This window comes from Protomyctophum bolini, assembly GCF_963924005.1.
Source record: "Protomyctophum bolini genome assembly, chromosome: 21".
In the NCBI taxonomy this organism is placed as follows: domain Eukaryota; kingdom Metazoa; phylum Chordata; class Actinopteri; order Myctophiformes; family Myctophidae; genus Protomyctophum; species Protomyctophum bolini.
Window position 1 is genome coordinate 21,392,066 of NC_137882.1, and position 19,926 is coordinate 21,411,991.

General features: G+C 45.9%; 1 protein-coding gene across 1 annotated transcript in view; it reads right to left on the bottom strand.

Moving 5' to 3' along the window:
- The window catches only part of LOC308336417 (uncharacterized protein), a gene marked incomplete at its 3' end in the record, with an annotated part of 688,546 nt that overhangs the window by 22,077 nt on the left and 646,543 nt on the right, over positions 1 to 19,926 (bottom strand). The window contains exons 14-15 of the mRNA XM_080793780.1: positions 4,572 to 4,696; positions 4,257 to 4,361 (exon numbers count right to left, since the gene is read on the bottom strand). Coding sequence (XP_080649906.1) covers positions 4,257 to 4,361; positions 4,572 to 4,696 — 230 coding nt within the window. The remainder of the gene's footprint in view (positions 1 to 4,256; positions 4,362 to 4,571; positions 4,697 to 19,926) is intronic.

The following is a 19,926-nucleotide window of genomic DNA, read 5'->3' on the forward strand; positions in this document are numbered from 1 at the left end:
TCTAGCATGCCACCGCCTCACCTGCCAGCGGTGGCCCGCTACTTTACCCCTTTCACACCCGAGCAGCCCTTTTGCATTAACAGGCTCTTCATGGCAGGTGTGCGGGAGCTTTACTAATCCATGCTGTTGTAACAGGGTGAACATGCACATGGGAAATGAGCGGCTTTGTGGATTAAAGTCTAAAGTGCTATTCACCGTAGCACTTGAATATTTCTGCAGGGACGCAGCAACAATGGCTGTAAAGATTGCAGCATCTTGGAATTAGCATATCAATATTTATTTGTCTGGTTTAATACTTTTATTTTTTCTCATTCATTCAACCAAGAAAGGAGTGAATTCAGCAGACTGTGAACAACTTTTCTATAGTGCTATCCACACTTTTGCCAACATATAGTAGAGTTGCCAGAACATAAAGTAGAGTTGTAACATTTTTGTCTCTCACTATTCTATATAGGGAAGCAGTTGTGTTTTTCCTTTGCTTGGCTGTCCGAATCAGGAGAGTGCTGTGCAGGATTTGTATTGTTTACACTTCTGCTTTACTTAAGTGCTTAAGTTCCAAGAGAGACTTGTTTGGCTGAAAACAGCCCATTTTAAACATTATCTTCCTCCGACTGCCTTAGCAGCAATGTCCCCCTCCATGACTGTCTATCTGGCTGCCATCTCTGCTAGCCCGACAAAACAATTAAGTTAAAAACATTGAGTTTCCACCATGCTGTTGATAGACAGGGTGACATGCTGTGTCGACTCATCGCTATGGAAACAGAGTGATCTTGACCCCATCTCTCTCTCTCTCTCTCTCTCTCTCTCCCCCCCCCATCTCCCTTGTGGCACTTTCCCTGATGCATGCTACAGAACTGCTTAGAAGTATTAAACCCCTGAAGCTTGACCATGATAGGGGGATTGTGACCTCCATTCACTCCCATTCTATTCACCCCACCTTGCTGGTGACGAGAATTTAGTGCAGGGCCTTGGCTGCTCATATTTGATTAAGAGAGAGAGAGAGGGAGAGGGAGAGGGAGAGGGAGAGAGAGAGACTTGGACAAAAATCAATCCAGGAGCCCTACGTGCATTCACAATGACTCCACCTGATCAATTTATATCAGCGGGTGCTCCGCGGCTAATGCCGCTGCCGGAAAATGCACTCGCTCTCCCTCATCACAGTTGCTAATCCCAGGTCTCAGGTTGGTTATATACTATGGATCTTATTTATCAAGCCTGCTCAGAGCTATACAAAAACAGTGGTGGATGGTGAGTGATAGCCAGAGGGGTGTTGTCGAGGGGATAGGTTCGGATTGTGATACAACAAGTGCCGAGACGATATTGGTTTATCTTGCTCAGACATCTCCCACTCAGACATCTCCCACTTGGCCTTGCGATGTTGTCGGACAGTTGTTTGCCACCCATGCTATCTTGTGACATCATCAACGCCCCCATCCGCTAGCTCAATGCCAGCGAGCGGAAGAACATAATTGAAGTTGTCCCTCTAGCCACCCTCCGTCCGTCACATGAGTGATGTGGGGAGAGGGCGGAGGTCTCTTCCTGCAAATGGACACGTGCGTGCCAACATGTGCTCCAGGGTGTCTGCCTGAGACTGCTACCTGCATTGACCTGTAGCATATTCCATGTGCTCCAGTGTGGCTGCCTGAGAGCAGTCTCAGGCAGCCACAGTGGAGCACATGGAATATGCAGGTACAGTATATGCTATACCTGCATTGACCTCTAGCATATTCCACGGGAACACAGTGGAAAGCAGTAGTGGTTGAGCCATAGAATTCGGAGTTGTTACTATTCTTCTTATTTATTGGCTATTGGCATGCGTGTGTGTGTGTGTGTGTGTGTGTGTGTGTGTGTGTGTGTGTGTGTGTGTGTGTGTGTGTGTGTGTGTGTGTGTGTGTGTGTGTGTGTGTGTGTGTGTGTGTGTGTGTGTGTGTGTGTGTGTGTGTGTGTGTGTGTGTGTGTCTACAACTGTACTGTACTTGTGCATGAACCAACACTGCCTGTCTGCCTGCATTGAACTGCACCGAGACGCCTGTGCCCACCAGGCCTATAGGACCACCAGTGGGGCCGATCAGTGGCTGTAAATACTTGATGAGGAAAGACACTAGCACAAACAGTCCTCACCCACAGGCCATTAACCAGCTCCCCCCCCCCCCCCCCCCCCAGTGGAGATGTGCCCTTTGGCAACGCAAGAAGTTATTAAATAAACAAACCACCCCTCCATGTAGCAGCCAGGGCTCCTCAAAGGCCCACATGCAGCTCGCCTGCTAATGAGCACCAATACACAGAGGTATACATTGCGTTATATTTCTAATATATTGTTCCACGTCTGCATGCTCTTGTTTGTCGTCCCTGTGTCACTTATACAATGACAAAGGCTTTATTCTCTTTTGGGATTCTTTGAGACACACGTCGTACGGGTAATTAGGGGCGTGTCCATGGGCTGAAAACAACACAGCTTACCATTGGAATGACTTCAGAGGGCGTACACAGTTTGTTTTTATTTTCATTTACAGTATGTATAATATACAAGTATCGTAGTGGAGGTGATTGTAACAACCACAGGTGCAGTGAAAAATGAAAGCGGGGCTACCAAATATTGTAAACATTCTGACGATAATCATTATTCTTTGAGACTCAGACTAATTCTGTATCCACCTGAGGACACAGACGGCTGCCCATCATAATATGTGCTCCAAAAGCTAATTCATTCACCCTCAGGGCTCCAATCATCACTTGCACTTTATCACAAAATTAACTCAGGGCTCCAATCATGGCGTGACACTTTATCACAAAATGAACAAACAGTAATGGCACTCAGATAAGACCTACACACACACTGGCAATCCTGTGTGACAACTGACTAGTGGAGAGAGCTGGCCTCCGCGTGGCGGGGAAAAGGATCCCAGCTGTGTGCACTCCGGGTGGGGGAGTGCAGGGGCTCGGTCGCTCACAGAGTCATGATTAAGTGCGGTGCTCAATGTTTTAGCCGCTGCTTTAATGGTGTCTTCTGGAGAAAGGCCTCTATGGGCATCACTTCCCGGCTCAAAACGGGGTCACTCTCAGTTAAGTGCATACCACCGCAGTAATCAATTTTTCTCTCGCTATTAGTCCTTGTACGAGTTCAAGAAGGACGAGCCGCAACATCAATCACTGCTCCCACTGAAGACCAAGTGGTTTCATTAGAGCTTTTCAATTTTTTATTTTTTGCCTTGTATTATTTTTAGGTTGCTCATTTTTTTTAGTTCTTTGTTGTATTTTCTCTCTCCGCGACCGCACGGCGGTTGTAATCCTTTTATGGCCGGGAGGATGAAGGTGGGCTAGAGTGCAGGAACAGGGGGGGGGGGGGGCTGAAGGTCGAGCCTCGCTCGGGAGGATGTACTGCGCGTATAAATGTTGCCGGGAGGGCAATCCCAATTGGTCGAATGACTCTCCCACGGATACACACTGCGAATATACACACGGCGGCAATGCAAAGCAGTCCCCGCCCCGCCCACGCATACATTATACAATCCTCTTCCACCGCCCTGACCTTGCCGGGATGCCTTCACTGTCTCCTCAATTACAGCACAGAGCACGGAGAGGAGAACTATGAATTGACCTCCGCTCTGCGGAACATTGTCCTCATTGTGTTGGCCCCTCCCTGCCGTATACCCGCCCCGGCCGGCGTTAATCTGGGTCGACATTGTGTTTTTCATTTTGTCTAACCAAATAATGGCTAGCTCTGCAGATTGGGGGTGGGGGGGGGCATGTTGTAAGGGGAATTGACGCGATCCAAACAACACAGGTATAGAGGTTTGAAATGCACAGGACTGCAACTGTGCAGCTTACAAGGCACAGACATGGCATACTAGATTCCCCAAACATATATAGTTATGGCCATGATGGTTATAAGATTTTACTTTTTATTTGCGTAATTGGTTTTTATTGTGTCATCTAAATATGAAAATGTGTCTGGAGGAAAATGATTTATTTTCACCATAGAACTATTTCCTTTTGATTTTGTGGTTTTGAAGACAGAGTTTTTATTTTATTTGATCAAGAACGATAGCAACCTTTGAAAAGTTTGCAGGAAAGAAAAAAACATTATTGTACTGTTCCCTTCACTGAGGAGAGAGAAAAAAGTAGACGCAAGAATAATAATGTAGAACAGCTAGTGACAAAGAGAGAGAATAAGTGTGTGAGTGTGTCCGTGCGTGCGTGCGTGCATGCGTGGGAGAGAGACACTGACTACCACTGAAGGCTGCACAGACTCGTACCTTTCCGATATACTGCATCTGTGTCCCAGTGAACTCCTCCAGCAGGTAGAACTGATTCCACATCCAGCCTCGCTTGGATCGCCTGAGCGGCACGCCATCGCTGGCCTGGGTCGCCGGCCCCACCCAGGGCCCCCGCTCCCCCCCTATGGTCCTTCGTGGGGCCCTCTGCCCCGTCCAGGGCCCCCGCTCCCCCTCTATAGTCCTTCGTGGGGCCCTCTGCCCCACCCAGGGCCCCCGCTCCCCCTCTATAGTCCTTCGTGGGGCCCTCTGCCCCGTCCAGGGCCCCCGCTCCCCCTCTATGGTCCTTCGTGGGGCCCTCTGCCCCGTCCAGGGCCCCCGCTCCCCCTCTATAGTCCTTCGTGGGGCCCGTAGCCCCTCACCCGAGGAGCTGAGCTGGGCCCACATCCACAGCGCCAGCAACAGGCATGCCGTTCCTCTAGCTGTGGTGACCGTACGTCCCATGAGCCCCTATTGTTGTGTCTCTGTGGCGGTCAGAGTCCACTACTGGTGTTGGTTCTGTTGTCTCAGGGTCCACTACTGGTGTTGGTTCTGTTGTCTCAGGGTCCACTACTGGTGTTGGTTCTGTTGTCTCAGGGTCCACTACTGGTGTTGGTTCTGTTGTCTCAGGGTCCACTACTGGTGTTGGTTCTGTTGTCTCAGGGTCCACTACTGGTGTTGGTTCTGTTGTCTCAGGGTCCACTACTGGTGTTGGTTCTGTTGTCTCAGGGTCCACTACTGGTGTTGGTTCTGTTGTCTCAGGGTCCACTACTGGTGTTGGTTCTGTTGTCTCAGGGTCCACTACTGGTGTTGGTTCTGTTGTCTCAGGGTCCACTACTGGTGTTGGTTCTGTTGTCTCAGGGTCCACTACTGGTGGCGGTTCTGTTGTCTCAGGGTCCACTACTGGTGTTGGTTCTGTTGTCTCAGGGTCCACTACTGGTGGCGGTTCTGTTGTCTCAGGGTCCACTACTGGTGGCGGTTCTGTTGTCTCAGGGTCCACTACTGGTGGCGGTGATGGTACTTTGGTCAGCCTTCATGATCCATTCTGCGGTTGTGGTGAAAGTAATGAGAGGGATCGTCAGTCTTCCCTTGACAGCACCTGAAACACACACACACACACACACGCGCACGCATGCACACGCACACGCACACACACAGAGGCAAGATGCGGTCAATGCTGGGGAAGTGAGGCAGGGCTTTGTTAATACACACACGTGCCTGTTTCATGACTGTATTCGCGCACGGACAATCTCTGTGGCTTGTTTGGCTGTGTGCAACAGCACTCTGAGGCAATGAATATTAGAGGACAATTCCGGGGTAGTCGTTTTCTTAACGTAATATGACGATAATATATCCATTGACCATAGGCAAAAATACAATTAAAGTCTCCATGTCGAGCGCTCCTCAGCTCCGACCGTGCACGGCGGGTCGCTCGGCAATTATTCTGTTTTGCGCTCACAGTTTTGTCATGAATGGGCGCACACACGCACGCACACACACAGTGATTACTTATTTCTTTGCCTGCTTTACACAGGTGCAGAGCTGATATGCGTTATTGCTGGAGCTTTTCTTGCCCTGAAATCCAGTCACTTTGAATGGGTGACTTTGCACTTTGACTGGGCTCAGCATGCTGAGGGAGGCAAAAATAAAGACGGAAAAGAGAACTGGCGGGTCATTCACTGCTGAAAGTGAGATGGACTTGTCAGCCTTGCTTTAATAAATCCCATTGACAAATGTGGCTGAGGGACTGCCATTGGATTCTTTTGAATTTTCATTTTTTCATGTCATATGAAAGCAATTTGAAAGCTTCAAATTGATATATTGGTTGTTTGACCGACCAGTTTTGGAGATGGCTTATAGAGTAATGTCTTGCAGAAAACAGTGAGTTGAGAAAACAGGCTTGAAAGGTTCACTTCTGTGGGCTCTAACATTACACCTAGCTACATGTTTAAGCATTTATTTCATATTTACATGTCGATTTCAGCTCTGACATGTATTTCAGATAAGCCTCTAGTCTATAGTATGTGAAGAGTGCCTGTGCTATTAACTCATTTTGGATAAAATATAAATAAATTCAGTTTTTCTCCTCTGGTGAAAAGATGGATGCTGCACAATGGCAGGCCCTCAGTCAAATCTGGTCACAAATCGTCTGGCCGTTTTTTGGTGGCTGGACCTACAAATCCTTATAGTGATTCAGTCAGTTATTGATTGGTTGGGCAGCTGAGCACTGAACTAGCCTATCACAGCGTAGGCCTATTTGTCCCTCCAGCCTGTGGGATGTAGTGTATCCCTGGTTAGCCTAACAATAAACCGACTAATCAGAGAGCAAACACACCTACAGGCTATGGAATGTAGTTTATCCTTGGTTGGCCTAACAATGAACATGCAATTTCATGCTTGTCTGGAACTGATCACTATACCTACAGTACGGTATATTGTACTAGTACAATATGACACCATAATTATATTCTTCCAGTTTTTTACTCTCACTCGTGTCACAGATTGTGTGTGTGTGTGTGTGTGTGTGTGTGTGTGTGTGTGTGTGTGTGTGTGTGTGTGTGTGTGTGTCCGTGCTTCCGTGCGTGTAATAAGCATGTAGATTGAGCCATTCATGTATTCGTGCTATTGAACATGGGGTGACTCGGAAAGTCACGCAAATGTATTTGTCGATACATATTAGATCACAATTCACAAGCTAATGGTAAACGCACGCTGCACACAACAGGCCTAGGACACGGTGTTTTGGTCAAGCTGCTGACGCCCTGTGTCCTCTTCTTTCCCTACCGTTATGTCCTTCATGCTCGTGATTCGAGCAACACATCAAAGCAACCCTATACCGCGCCCGGCCGAGCCAGAGAGTTCAACAGCAACCCCCAGAAAGAGCCCCAGGGGGCAATTAAAAGTGAGAGAGCAGAATGTTACCTGGGCTTGAGCAGGAAGGAAGAAGAACATGAGAAGAGAGCAGAGGGAAGGGGTATACGGTTGGTCGAGGAGGAGTTGCTTGCTACAGGTGCAGAATCCACAGAGGAGACCCTTAAATGCTGCTAATGTGTGAAGGTGTCAACACCCCGGCTGTTCCTCCGCTCTCTTTCTTGCTCGCCGCCCTCTGCCTCCTCTCCGAGTTTGAGTTTGATATGAGGAAACATGCAGCACTGAGAATGGCGAGACTCCCTATCCATGCGAAGCCTGCTCGCAAAGCTAAATTTACGACCAAATCCCCTTGTGTGAATTGGAAATAGTGCAGCCGACCCAAATACCAAAGTGGATTGTTCCTGTTAGGGTATTAACCAAAACGTCATTATCACAAGGCGACGCCCACTGGGAGAAGTTGCCGAGTCACACAGTTTTAGCTTTTATTTTGTAACCCATTTTTCACCCCTGTGTCAATTATCTAATGTGATCCTGGGCTCTACACACCCTCCGCCAACCTGGGGAGAGCAACGGACTTGAACTCATGCTTCCTTTATGCATGAGTGTCCAAGTTGCTCCTTTACACCTGACAGGGGGATTTTCCCTGGTTAGACGTAGCGTGTGGAAGGAACACGTTATTCCAACCAGTTCCTTTCCCCTCCACCGGGCGCCCCGGCTGGCCAGGGGGAGGCAGTTTAGAGACCAGGATTACTGCATGTTTTTTGTGAGGGTACCTACCCTAGGGGACACGGGGAGAACATGCTCCACACAGAAAGGCCCTTTCGCCAACCCTGCCTCGGGTATGGGCACTGATGAGGAGAGAACACGCCGCCAGCGTCCCCCTTCTAGCTGTGAGGCGACAGCACTACTGACTGCCACCGTGCCCCCAGTTTTAGCTTTTGAATGATTTGTGCTTCGCTGCATGGTGATGGTGATGCATATAAAAAATATCAGACTATATATATACTATCTCACAACATGGCGCGTCGCAACTCGTTGGTCGATACATAGATCAGTCGGCCAGGGTGGCCGGTGATTTTTTAAATTCACGACCAATTAAACATTTTATCGGTAAATTGCTTTGCTGGTATATACCGGCTAATGGAACCTTAGGGCTGTGATAGACTATGTGGCACTTCAATTGATCCAAACAAATGCTCTCATACCATGCATCCCCGATTCCCCATCATAGGAAAGGGGCGTGTCTGCTGGCATTCTTCCCTGTTGCACCATCTTCCTTCCCTCACTGCCCAAATGCATGCCAAATAACTCATATAAATCACTAAATCTGGGCCAAGTCAATGAGGCCCCCCCTCCACAGCCACACACCCAATCTTCCTTGTTTCGGGTTATTTCCACCGTGCCATCATTCAGCGAGGCTCCCATCACTCAGGGCCAAGCAGGGCGAGCTCCTCTCTCTCTCTCTCTCTCTGTCTCTCTCTCTTTCTCTCTCTCTATCTCTCTGTCTCGCCGCTCTCAAACACGCCATGGCCCACTTTATAAACCCACAGAGGAGCCTCTGAAGTAACCCTTTCTTTATGTAGCTGGGAGAGAAAATCGTGCACTTGGTGACAAGTTTTAGATTTTTAGTATGGTGTTAGGTATGGGCAGAAGGTTTTCAAAAAACATCACAAATAAGTTGGGCTCACCACATAGTGGTCCGTTTGCAATGAATCCAATATAGCTCGGTACATGGTTGAAAGCCCAAATAATTCATAGAAGAAAAATTTCAATGGATTCTGTTACTATTGGGTATACTAAATGACATACTAATAATTTTTGAAAAAATACTGTAACTTCTGTAAAGGCATCATTTTCAAGATGGCATCCATGATGGCTGCCGGGAGCTTAAAATAAGATGGGATTGTGTGTAAAAAACAATTATGCACTTGGTGACAACTACTGTATGATTTTTCTTTTTACGCTAAACCCGCTATTTGTTTAATGTGTTTAATTCGCTGTTTTTTAATAATTAAAAAGAAAGAGCGGATTTGTCGCGGACCTGGTGACGAGGCCGTCGCGTTATGATGACGAAACCGGAAATGAAGCCATGCTCTGGGCTGCTAGGGCTTCTGGGAAAATGAGTTCAATGCAAGTGAACGAGCGGTTTGTTTGGACTACAACATGCTGTGGAGGCTGTGTTTGTCTCGCATTGTAATGGCGGCATGTTTTTCTCTTCGACAACAAACCATGGGACTATTTTCCACCCGATTTTCGCCGGTAATGGATCAATCCTGGCAGCCTAGATAGGGTGGATAGATTAATCTAAGGCCCACACAATACAAGAAACATCCTCGATTGTGTTGCCTAAGCTTAGTTCACATGATAAAGATGTACCTGAGCTGCCGCTTGAAATCACTTGTAACAGAATTCCTTGCACATTATAAGTCCACATCAAAGCGATTAGCAGAGACCCTTTCCATTGCAGTACTTACATCCCACCCACTTCAGCTCTATATACATTTCGACCATTTGAAAATGCCTGATCTACAAGCTCACAATGCGTTGTGATGCAATACATTGCAAGCTTGTAGATCTGCTATTTTCGAAAGATTTGTATACATTTCATAACTTGAAATGGGACATGCCGCACAAAATATGGGTACTTTTATTTTTGGTACTTTAAGTACATTTTGATGCCAATTCTTTTTGTACTTTTGCTCAAGTACATTTTGAATTCCAGACTTTTACTTGTAACAGAGTATTTCTGCATTGCAGTATTGATACTCTTACTTGAGTAAAACATTCGAGTGCTTTTTTCACTACTGCCTCAGTACAGCATTGTGTCTATCGCACCCGGATCTCTTCTAAAGAGAGTCACAAAGCCAAGGTTATGGGTTGGGGAGGGCGAAGAGGAGAGGAGGGGGGCGGTTTCCATGGTGTGGGGGCTTGTCAACTTATTCAACTCCTGTTTGTCCCAGCACTGTGACAGGGCACGTAGGTATAGCCGCTGTCGATATGTAAATACATGTGTTTGTGTGGTAGCTCATACATGTCCATTATGTTCCCTGTGCATCCAAGCATGGCATGCACTATTATGCACAATGGGACCATTGCATACACACCAGGTCTGCACCAAAGGCCTTAAAGTTCACATTGATGTGGAAATCACATGTTATGCATGAAAATAGCCCAATGCTAATGCCCCGTTTTGATGGTAGATTACACCACAATCATTCTCTTTTAAAAGCACCGGCACTGAAAGCAGGAACATTGATTGGCTACATAAAGGCCAAACGTGCTGTGAATTGAAAATCAGCCAAGTGCTTAAATATGTGTTCCCACATTTGTTTCCTGCATGCTCGATCTCCCCGGGACCTGATGGGAAAACATCTATTTGTCTTTTATACGTATATGTATTCGGGTCAGCCACAAGACAACACTAAACTCAATTGCCACTGTAACATTGCTGTAACACTAAATCATATATTGAGCTAAAGCAAAGACATGGACATTACCCATCTAAAATATGGCCCTGCCTACTGTATATTGGCTCTGATCTGTGAAAATGTGTCCCAACCTCTAGAAATGATCACTTGTAAAAAATAACACAGTGACAGTTAGGAGCATGTGTTTTTATGTTACACGCAACCCATAGCCGGCATTTAAAAAAAGAAAAAGGCAAATCACTGAAAACACAGATGCATTCAAGTGTTGTGTAAGCAATTTGTCATATAGGCAGGCAGGGATTTTGTCTGAGTACAGGGCAGGCCTTGATGTTAAAAATTCAATAAAATCAAACATTTATGTAGACCATTCAAAACTAGGCCACACATTGATTTCAGCATCTAGATTCATATTTGATAAAAGTAAACATTCCTCGGAAGGAAATCACCCTCAGCATTTAGAAGATGAAACTCTACATCTGAACACAACATTTTAAGTCACTTAGCTGAGGATAAATGTTAAATGGCGCATTTATATAGCGCCTTTATCCAAGGCTCTTTACATAGATTGTGCATTACATTCACCCATTCACACGCACACAAGGCACCCGCCAGCACATCAGGAGCAATTAGGGGTTCAGTGTCTTGCTCAAGGACACTTCGACACTAACTCCGGGGGGAGCCCGGGTTCGAACTCGCAACCTTGCGGTTACCATCCAGCCACTCTACCCCTGAGCACCGCCTGAGCCACTGCCACCCGAGGATCTTATCAGTGTCTTACTCAAAGACACATTACTTGCTGGAATTGGTTGGCAGGCATCTGCCTCAGGCATAGGGTGAGAAGTGTAGTCACTGTCACTCCCTAGGGAGGTCCTCGCTGCACGTCCCACTGGGAGGAGACCCCGTGGCAGACCAAGGACCAGATGGGGGAGATTACATCTCCACACTGGACTGGGAATGCCTCGGGATCCCCCAGTACAAAGTGGCCAATGCTCTTTAAGTATTAGTTAAATATAGAAATTGAATCCATGCTGCTTTTTATTCAAGTCTGTCATTTTTGTCTGTCAAGTTCGATAAGTTTGAGGGCTGCACGCGGGTTAAAGAGAGGTGGAGGAGGAGCGAGGCAGGTTTGCTCGAAATGGCAACGTCAGCACAATGCAAAGGTTGTACCGGAACATCCAGGGCAGTGAGAGGAGTGAGAGCAGAGCTAGAAGCAAGTTAAGGATGCAAGGAATTATTTGGATACACACGGAGCAGGAGACACCGGTATCCTTATCGAGCGGTGAACACCTTGTACCTCCCACCCCGATATACTGTGTTCTCTCTCTCACACACACGCATGCACGCACGCATGCACGCACGCACGCACGCACGCACACACACGCACACACACACACACATAAACACATAAGTTAGTTTCTATTTCCCATTTCACAGCTGGGCTATTGCCTGATAGGATAGGGTGCGTGGCTGCCGGGGGGGCTCATTTCTACACTCTCACCCCGAGATTCACAATCAACCTGGCGGGCGGTCAAAAGACAGAAAGGGAGCTATAGTGTGTTGTTATCTATAAACCACCTTGCGACCACAGTGCATGCCCCCATATATACAACGCCCCAGACCCCCAGCTAATCCTGCACCATCCACACACACACACACACAACACACTCCGCCAACCATGCCCGTCTCTGTCCCCCTGACAGAACATGTCGTTGTCACAGCCAACACAACACAATTTATTAGATAGACAATCAATACTGCATTAACATGCGGGTCGGGTCTGGCGTGTGTGTGTGTGTGGGGGGTGTATGGGTTATATAGCAACTGGGTAATGTCACAGATGTCACCTCGCCACGGTGACCAATCTCGCTTTCAAGACGGCCGCGGAGGCAGCGATAAATGTGTCTAAAATGTAGGCCACTTTCTCTCATTATTTGCAGCCACAGTTTCTTTGTCACCAGATATGTTCTCTGTACTCGCTCCGTCCAGAAAGAAAGCCCCCTGTGGGTATTTTTTTATTTTATTTTTTATAATACCCTAGTTTATAGCAAAGGTTACCACGGATATGGGAAAGCAGGGACCCATGCGATCGATTTGGAGCGAGGAATGGACATTTTTAGTTTTACATTACCCCAAAGGGAAGAATCTGAAACTCTGGAGTAACAGCATCACACACACACACACACACACACACACACACACAGTCACTATTCTGATCATTTATTCCACTCCCGCAACTTTAACAGCTCCAGTTACACCCACTGGCTCTTGTGATGACCAGTGACCACAAGTGACCTACCAAACATCTGGGAGCTGGAGAGACAGCTGTTACTGAACAAACACCATAGCAATAATTACTGAACTACTGAAAATACAGACATTTAACTTTGCATTTGTGTGTGTGTGTGTGTGTGTGTGTGTGTGTGCATGCGTCCGTTCGTTCGTTTGTGCATCACGCGTGTGTGCATGTGTGCATGCGCACGTGCAAAAATCTAAAGAATAGACAAGACGAACAGAGGGGAGTAAAAAAAGAAAAGTAAATCCAGCAGCTAGTCTGATTTACACCTTCATTACTCTGCCCTAACTCAGCTTATTGCAAATCATGATGCTGCTTTATGAGCCGAGTCCTCCATTACGACAGGACAGGGGGAGACGCCACTCTATATAGTCCATAAAACAGCCGTACAGTAGCTGCCTTCATACAGTACCTTTGTTCCTACCACTCCTGAGAGAGACAGACCTTTACATGTGAAATTGGATAGATATTCTGATTGGATATGGATATGCTGGCGATTCAGGGGTCTTGTGACGCCGTCGACGGCAGGGTTTTCTCGGTTGAAAATCTAAGCGGCCCAACGGGTTGAATCCAACCCAAACCAGTATGAACCAGTCCCACTTTGGCCACGCCCGCCTCTCAGAAAACGGCTGCACTGAAAAGGGCTTTCAGCATGAATAATGGCGTGAAACTAAATTACATTTCAGGCTGGGTGTCAGGCTAATGTATTTGTGTGAGTTTGGGACAGACATTATAGGAGTAGTAGCAAAACGTGTGTTTAAAATGCCCGGAAAAGTCTTTGGTGGAAATGGGCCTATACGGTAGGCCTATATCTAGGCAATCTTCATTTCATTCCAAATGCTTGTCAGGGTGGGGGTTCCCCAGTTCAAATATGATTATTTTGGTGGATTGTTTCAGAACCCGTCTTGTCCTATTATTACTGTAGCTCCAACATGATTTGAAAGGTCTGGGGTGGAAGTTCTTCCTTGGCCTACTTGAAATGTGCGTGCAAAGTTTCACTCCGAACAGTCTAGCTGTGCCTAGCTGAGACGGGAGGGTAAACACATAGCGGCAAAAGGGCCAGGTGTAAAGGACTATATGCCATGTGGGTGCAGGACATGGGACAGAGCATGTTAGGTGAGACAGGGTGTCAGAATGTCACTGTTTGTTCTGTGTACAATATGTAAGATGTCGCTCTGGCCCCACCGGTCTGCCTCCCATCTGGAATGAACAATTGTCTGGGTGGACAGAAAAGGTTAAGGGTTAGACTCATAGAGACAGCGGAGTGGTGTCGTTTCTGGCTTCGTCATGTTCCTCGCCAAAACAATGCAAAACACTGGAGAGAAAACATATGCTATGGGATCTAATCAACTGCAAGCACTCGCACATGCATACTGTAATACAGGGATAATGTGCATCGCCGTTCAGTAATGACTAAAACTACTCTACACTAGTCTCTATGAGCCTAACCCTTAACCTTCTCTAAGTCCACCCAGACAGAAGAACCTTCGTCATCACCTTGTGCAAAAAGGGTTACCAACTCCCCTGTTGCTTCTCTCTCTTCAAACCCACGCAGTGGCTGACAACCAGCAGACCCTTCGGCGTCACAACAGGCCTCCTCTCTCTTAACCCATTTAGGCCTGAAATTCAAAAAGAAAAGTATTCTAAATCCTTACCGTTTTATAAAAAATCCATGTTTCTATGTCAGTTGTTCTCAAACATATTCATGTCAAGGAACCCCAAATATATATGACATTGGCCGCCGAACCCGATCTGAAAATATGTTGTCTTCCAGGGACCCTCTCAGTAGCAGATTTGAGTTAAAAACTCCCTCTGAAAGAACATATATTCAAAGATTTCAGGCACATTTTCACGATTTTTCAAAAATAGCAGACCTACAAGCTCGTAGCGCGCCACCGAGCTTGTAGATCTGCTATTTTTCAATAGCTAAATTATGGGGGTTCCCGCCCAGAATGGGTTAAAACCCACTAAGAGACTTGCGGGCGGAAAGGCGAGACCGAGTGATTGAATTCGGGGACGTAATTGAATGTAGAGGGTGAGGAGCTTGAGTGACTTGACGTCTCGTAGGACCAGAGGTCTAGACTCTTTGTTTAACGATCCCATCTCTCTCCGTGTCAGGTCTAGTTTCTCGCTCAGCCGCTCAGTGACGGCTACGTGTCACAATCGCGAGCGCTTGAAGTGCCGCCCGTACGTGGTACCACGATACCACATGGCCAAACCTCTTGCTCACTCCCCCGTTCTCTCAGACACTGATGTTAATAAGGAGCACGATATAATGAATCCAAATGGAATGGTTAATGCAATTTTTCCATTTCAAAGAAACCTCCTCCTAGCATCTTGGTGTGCCCGACGACGCGGCTCTCCGGCGTTTCTCCTCGGGGTGAATAATAACCCGGCGTTGGCGTCGCCTTCATTAGATCAAACTCAATTCATGTGGAGTAGCCCGCAGGAGCTGCCTGCTGTGGAACACTTTGGACTGTCTTTCTTAATTTATATTTTGATCTTTTCCCACAGATCACAGAAAAGAAAAGTCATAAAATACATTCTAGACGTCTTCATATGTCTCTTTCTTTTACTTTAATTGGACACTGGAAAGCAAATTAAACTAAAGGTGTGTGTGTGTGTGTGTGTGTGTGTGTGTGTGTGTGTGTGTGTGTGTGTGTGTGTGCGCACCACCACAACACGGTGAACTTTCACCTGCTGACCGCAGCAACCCTGAACCGCTCTTGCCTTTGACAGACAGTATGTTATGGTAATTGGGGGCATTCGGAGCCCAGCACACGCCCCTGCTGTCAGTTACTGTTGTCAGAGAGCAGCACTGTTCACCTGTCACAGAGGAGGCTTGGCGGGGTCCAAGTGGCAGACCTTGGGCCAGTATGGCGGTTTTATACGAGTCCTTCCCCCACACAGTGTTTAGTGTTCCACGGTCCACTTACAGCAGCCAAGTTAAAGCATCTGGGCTTTGAACAGACATGGTAGGACCAGTATGGTAGGAAGAAAGGGGGAGAGGGTTTTTTTAGACTCCAATGCATGGCTTTTGAAGATTGAGTCATATGGCAGCCAAGTCTATGGTTTAGACTAGAGCACTTATGATGTAAAGCGTTTGTCAGCCAAGTCTATGGACTTTAATGTTTGTTTAGGGCACTAAGTGACGACGTACAGTAAGACGTCATGTGGCCGATACCCTTTTTTTGTGTGTGCAAGGCAGAACCCACATGCATGGTCTGTTGGCTGCACTCACTCACTGCCACCTACAGTATAGGCTTTACTGAAAGCTGAACAGCCTCCGGAGATGTTTATTTCAATTTATTTTGTATTTTTTTGACAACCAGACTACTAGTGTATAGAGCGTTGAAGTCCTGATGTCACCCGCTCATCCCCTGGTTGCAAGGGGTTTGCGGAGGTTTTTCTCTATGGAGAGTAACATTGTTTACGACAGTCACAGTCAGTCACATTTGATGATGTTGATGAAAATGATTTGTTTACACATCTCCCTATAGCCTGTGGAGATTATAACACAAATAAATAAATGCACACACCCCTCTCGTGTGGTGCTGAAGTTTTATATATTAAAAAAAAGACTAAACCACCGACTAAACCACCTCACACAGTCACATTTGCACTCAGACATTGTGAGGCCGTGCCCTGGTCTTTGTTGTAAATCACTTTCGCCCACTGTCAGACGGAAGTCTGCAGCACAGTTCCTCCTGGCTGGGTGACTCATATCTGGTTAAATTGCGCGAGAATTACAAAAGCTGTGAAGCCGAGCTACTGTTCAAGAGTACTTCACACAGAGAGAGAGAGAGAGAGAGAGAGAGAGAGAGAGAGAGACAGAGAGAGAGAGAGAGAGAGAGAGAGAGAGAGATGCAATATTCAACATTGGTAGCAATGTACTCCTTCTCCAGCCCCAATCTAACTGATTTCACAGTCCCTGGCAAGTATAGTATGAAGCCTCCCCTTACGCTCTTTGTGCCAAACGCTATACTATCAACTGTACAATATTGTACAGCTGTTTTGTGAAAAACAAATTAACTATGTGTTGATTAGTAATTAGTTGTCTTACAAAGGGTATCGAGATAGTCATTGCGAAGGAAAGTTTAAATACGCTAATGACACGGCATGCTTTTAACAAGCATGCACACGACAGGATCATTCTGAAGGTTCGGAGAGCACTTGCCTGGAAAGCTTTGCACGGGATGAGGAGAGTGTGGAAATGATCAGATATGGGAGAAGACCTTCTCGGCTGTTCATAGCTACTGTGGACTGGAGTCAGTACTGCTGTATGGGCCCGAGACATGGACCCTTACAATACAACAGGAAAACAGCTTGGCTGACAACACTGCAGAGCTCAAGAACCTGATGTTGGATAGGAAATTGTGGAGGGCAGCGATCCAGGAATCCCGAGTTGGTGTTGGCTAGACCTCACTCTCGCAGCTAACTAACTAACTAATGTACGTGGGAGGCAGAAATGCCCTGCAGGTACCAACCATCTGCCTGTCATGAAATGTAGTCTTTTTTATTAGTTATACCATGCTTAAAACAACCTCACTATTCAAAAGGAGTCATAATTTGATAAATAAAACAAAAAACAAGCGAAAACAACCAATTAATTGATTCTCAAAAGAATTGTTTGTTGCAGCCCTACTGGAAACTTCCTCTTCACATCTGCGTCTGTCGGACGGTGCAAAACACGTCAAAGCTATTTTGGTTCCCTCTCCAATTACCATACTGACTGCATGCTGTAAATTAGGCAGCTCTGAAGGGAATGTGTCTCATTATTAGCAAGAACCATTTCATGAAGTTGACAGACACTAATGGAATGATGTCACGGAAACTTTCAAAAAAACACACTGCAATTTCATGCCATGATACAAATATATGAATTGATAGTCAGCCATGCTTAAGCCCACAGTGTGATTTGAAAGGAAGGCAGAGTAGATCATGATTGGGAATCGTGAATTTGAGTTTAAAAAAATATATATATATATTAATTATACAATATTTTCATTTTAATGTACGGAGCCCTGTCTACGGGCCTGTGACATCAACACTGGTTGGCTGCCGGCTGGCTACTGCCTAGTAGATTGCAACTGGAGCCTATTATAAACAACCTCATCCATGAAGCTGACACGAACAACCTACAGTACATGATGACGTTTTCAGAGAGCAAGGATAGTGTCACATGCATGCATGCACGCACGCATGCACGCACAGTCATGCACGCGCGCACACACACACACACACACACACACACACACACACACACACACACACACGCACGTAAAGTAAACACCATTGCATCCCAAAATGCAGTTTATATTTAAGGGACGCAATAAAACAACGACCTCATCCACGGAAATGCACTACTGTAGAAAAGAGTCATCCTAGTAAGCAGCAACGAACAACCTACAGTACATGATGACGTTTTCAGGGAGCAAGGATAGTGTCACATGCATGCATGCACGCACGCATGCACGCACAGTCACGCACGCGCGCACACACACACACACACACACACACACACACACACACACGCACTTAAAGTAAACACCATTGCATCCCAAAATGCAGTTTATATTTAAGGGACGCAATAAAACAACGACCTCATCCACGGAAATGCACTACTGTAGAAAAGAGTCATCCTAGTGAGCAGCAACAACCCTCCCCCCTGGCCTATTGTGTGTTGGACCCACCCACCACACATGCTGTCGCTCCCTCTCAATCAGTAATCTCACCTGCTCCCACTCACACCTCAATCAGTGGCCAGCTATATAAATGTAATCCTAATCTGTTTTCCTGAAACTGTAGATAATGTGTGTGATGCGCAGTGCACACATAGTCACTTTAGTATTCTTTGAAATACAGTAATTTGTAACTTTTATTAGATGATATTGAATGTTTGTATTTCCCATGTTTGTGTACTCCTAATATGTAGTGGTAGGCCTACCCATCCCCCCTTGAGTCTAATTATTGTCTTGGGTACCTAATTGTTTGTCTATTGTTATATGCACTATTTAATTGTATAATAATTATGTTTCAAGTCTTTTAGTAAAAACCATAACCGTGAAGCCTCACCACCTCCTTGCTCAAATCAAATGCTTGTCTGTGCAAAAAAATAAAGGCTTAAATGGAACTCTCCTTGTCTGTATATTCTGACCGATGTACCATGGTGATGTGAATAGTCCATGAGTCTAAACCTCGCTACAACTACTGTACTGTTTATTTTATTCTAGTTTATTTTGCTATCTTTAGTTATAATAATCATTTATTATTCTGTTTTCTACATGAATATAACCATATAAAATTAAATGGGAGTTAAATGCTGCATGCAATTTGTAAAAATGGGAAAATATGACTCCTAACGTCGTTGAAGTGGGACTTGTAAAATGTCCCTGTGACTCATCTAAAAGACCATCCTGGGACTCATTACATTGAAAACCTATTTAAATCACTGAAACGCATACATTATGCATGCAGACACACAGACACACTTTCTGTATATACATCCTTGCATACACATACTGTACACATGCATGCTAATGATGATATACTTAGCCAAAATAGGTACTCAAATGCATGCATATATTCATAAGTGCACATATACATCACACACGACACTCTTTCACACAATTCTACGACTACTTGCAAAGGTGTTAAATATTCATACCTGCATTTGATCAACTATGCCGCTTTCATCTCAACTTCGTTCAAATCACTGATTACAGCAGGCCTGTGTACGTAACAACCCAGACTATGAAACCTAAACCCAACGATCACACACCCAACGACCCTCTGTCAGATGCAGCAACATGCATCAACAACGTCATGTCGTCTCACCACAACACCATTAGGCATCTCATTAAGTAAAACGGCAAGTGATTTCGTTGGAGAATCAAAGGATGTCATCACTTCACCGTTACAGCAAGATTTGTAGCCTATTTCATTCCACCATTTCAGTACAGCCTACGAGGCCTATTTACGACGGTGTGAGTGGAAAATCCTAGTGTTATAATTGAACTCTTAGCGTCAGTGTAGGCCTATAATGGAAACAAATGGATTTGCAGTCTCAGTTAAACTAACA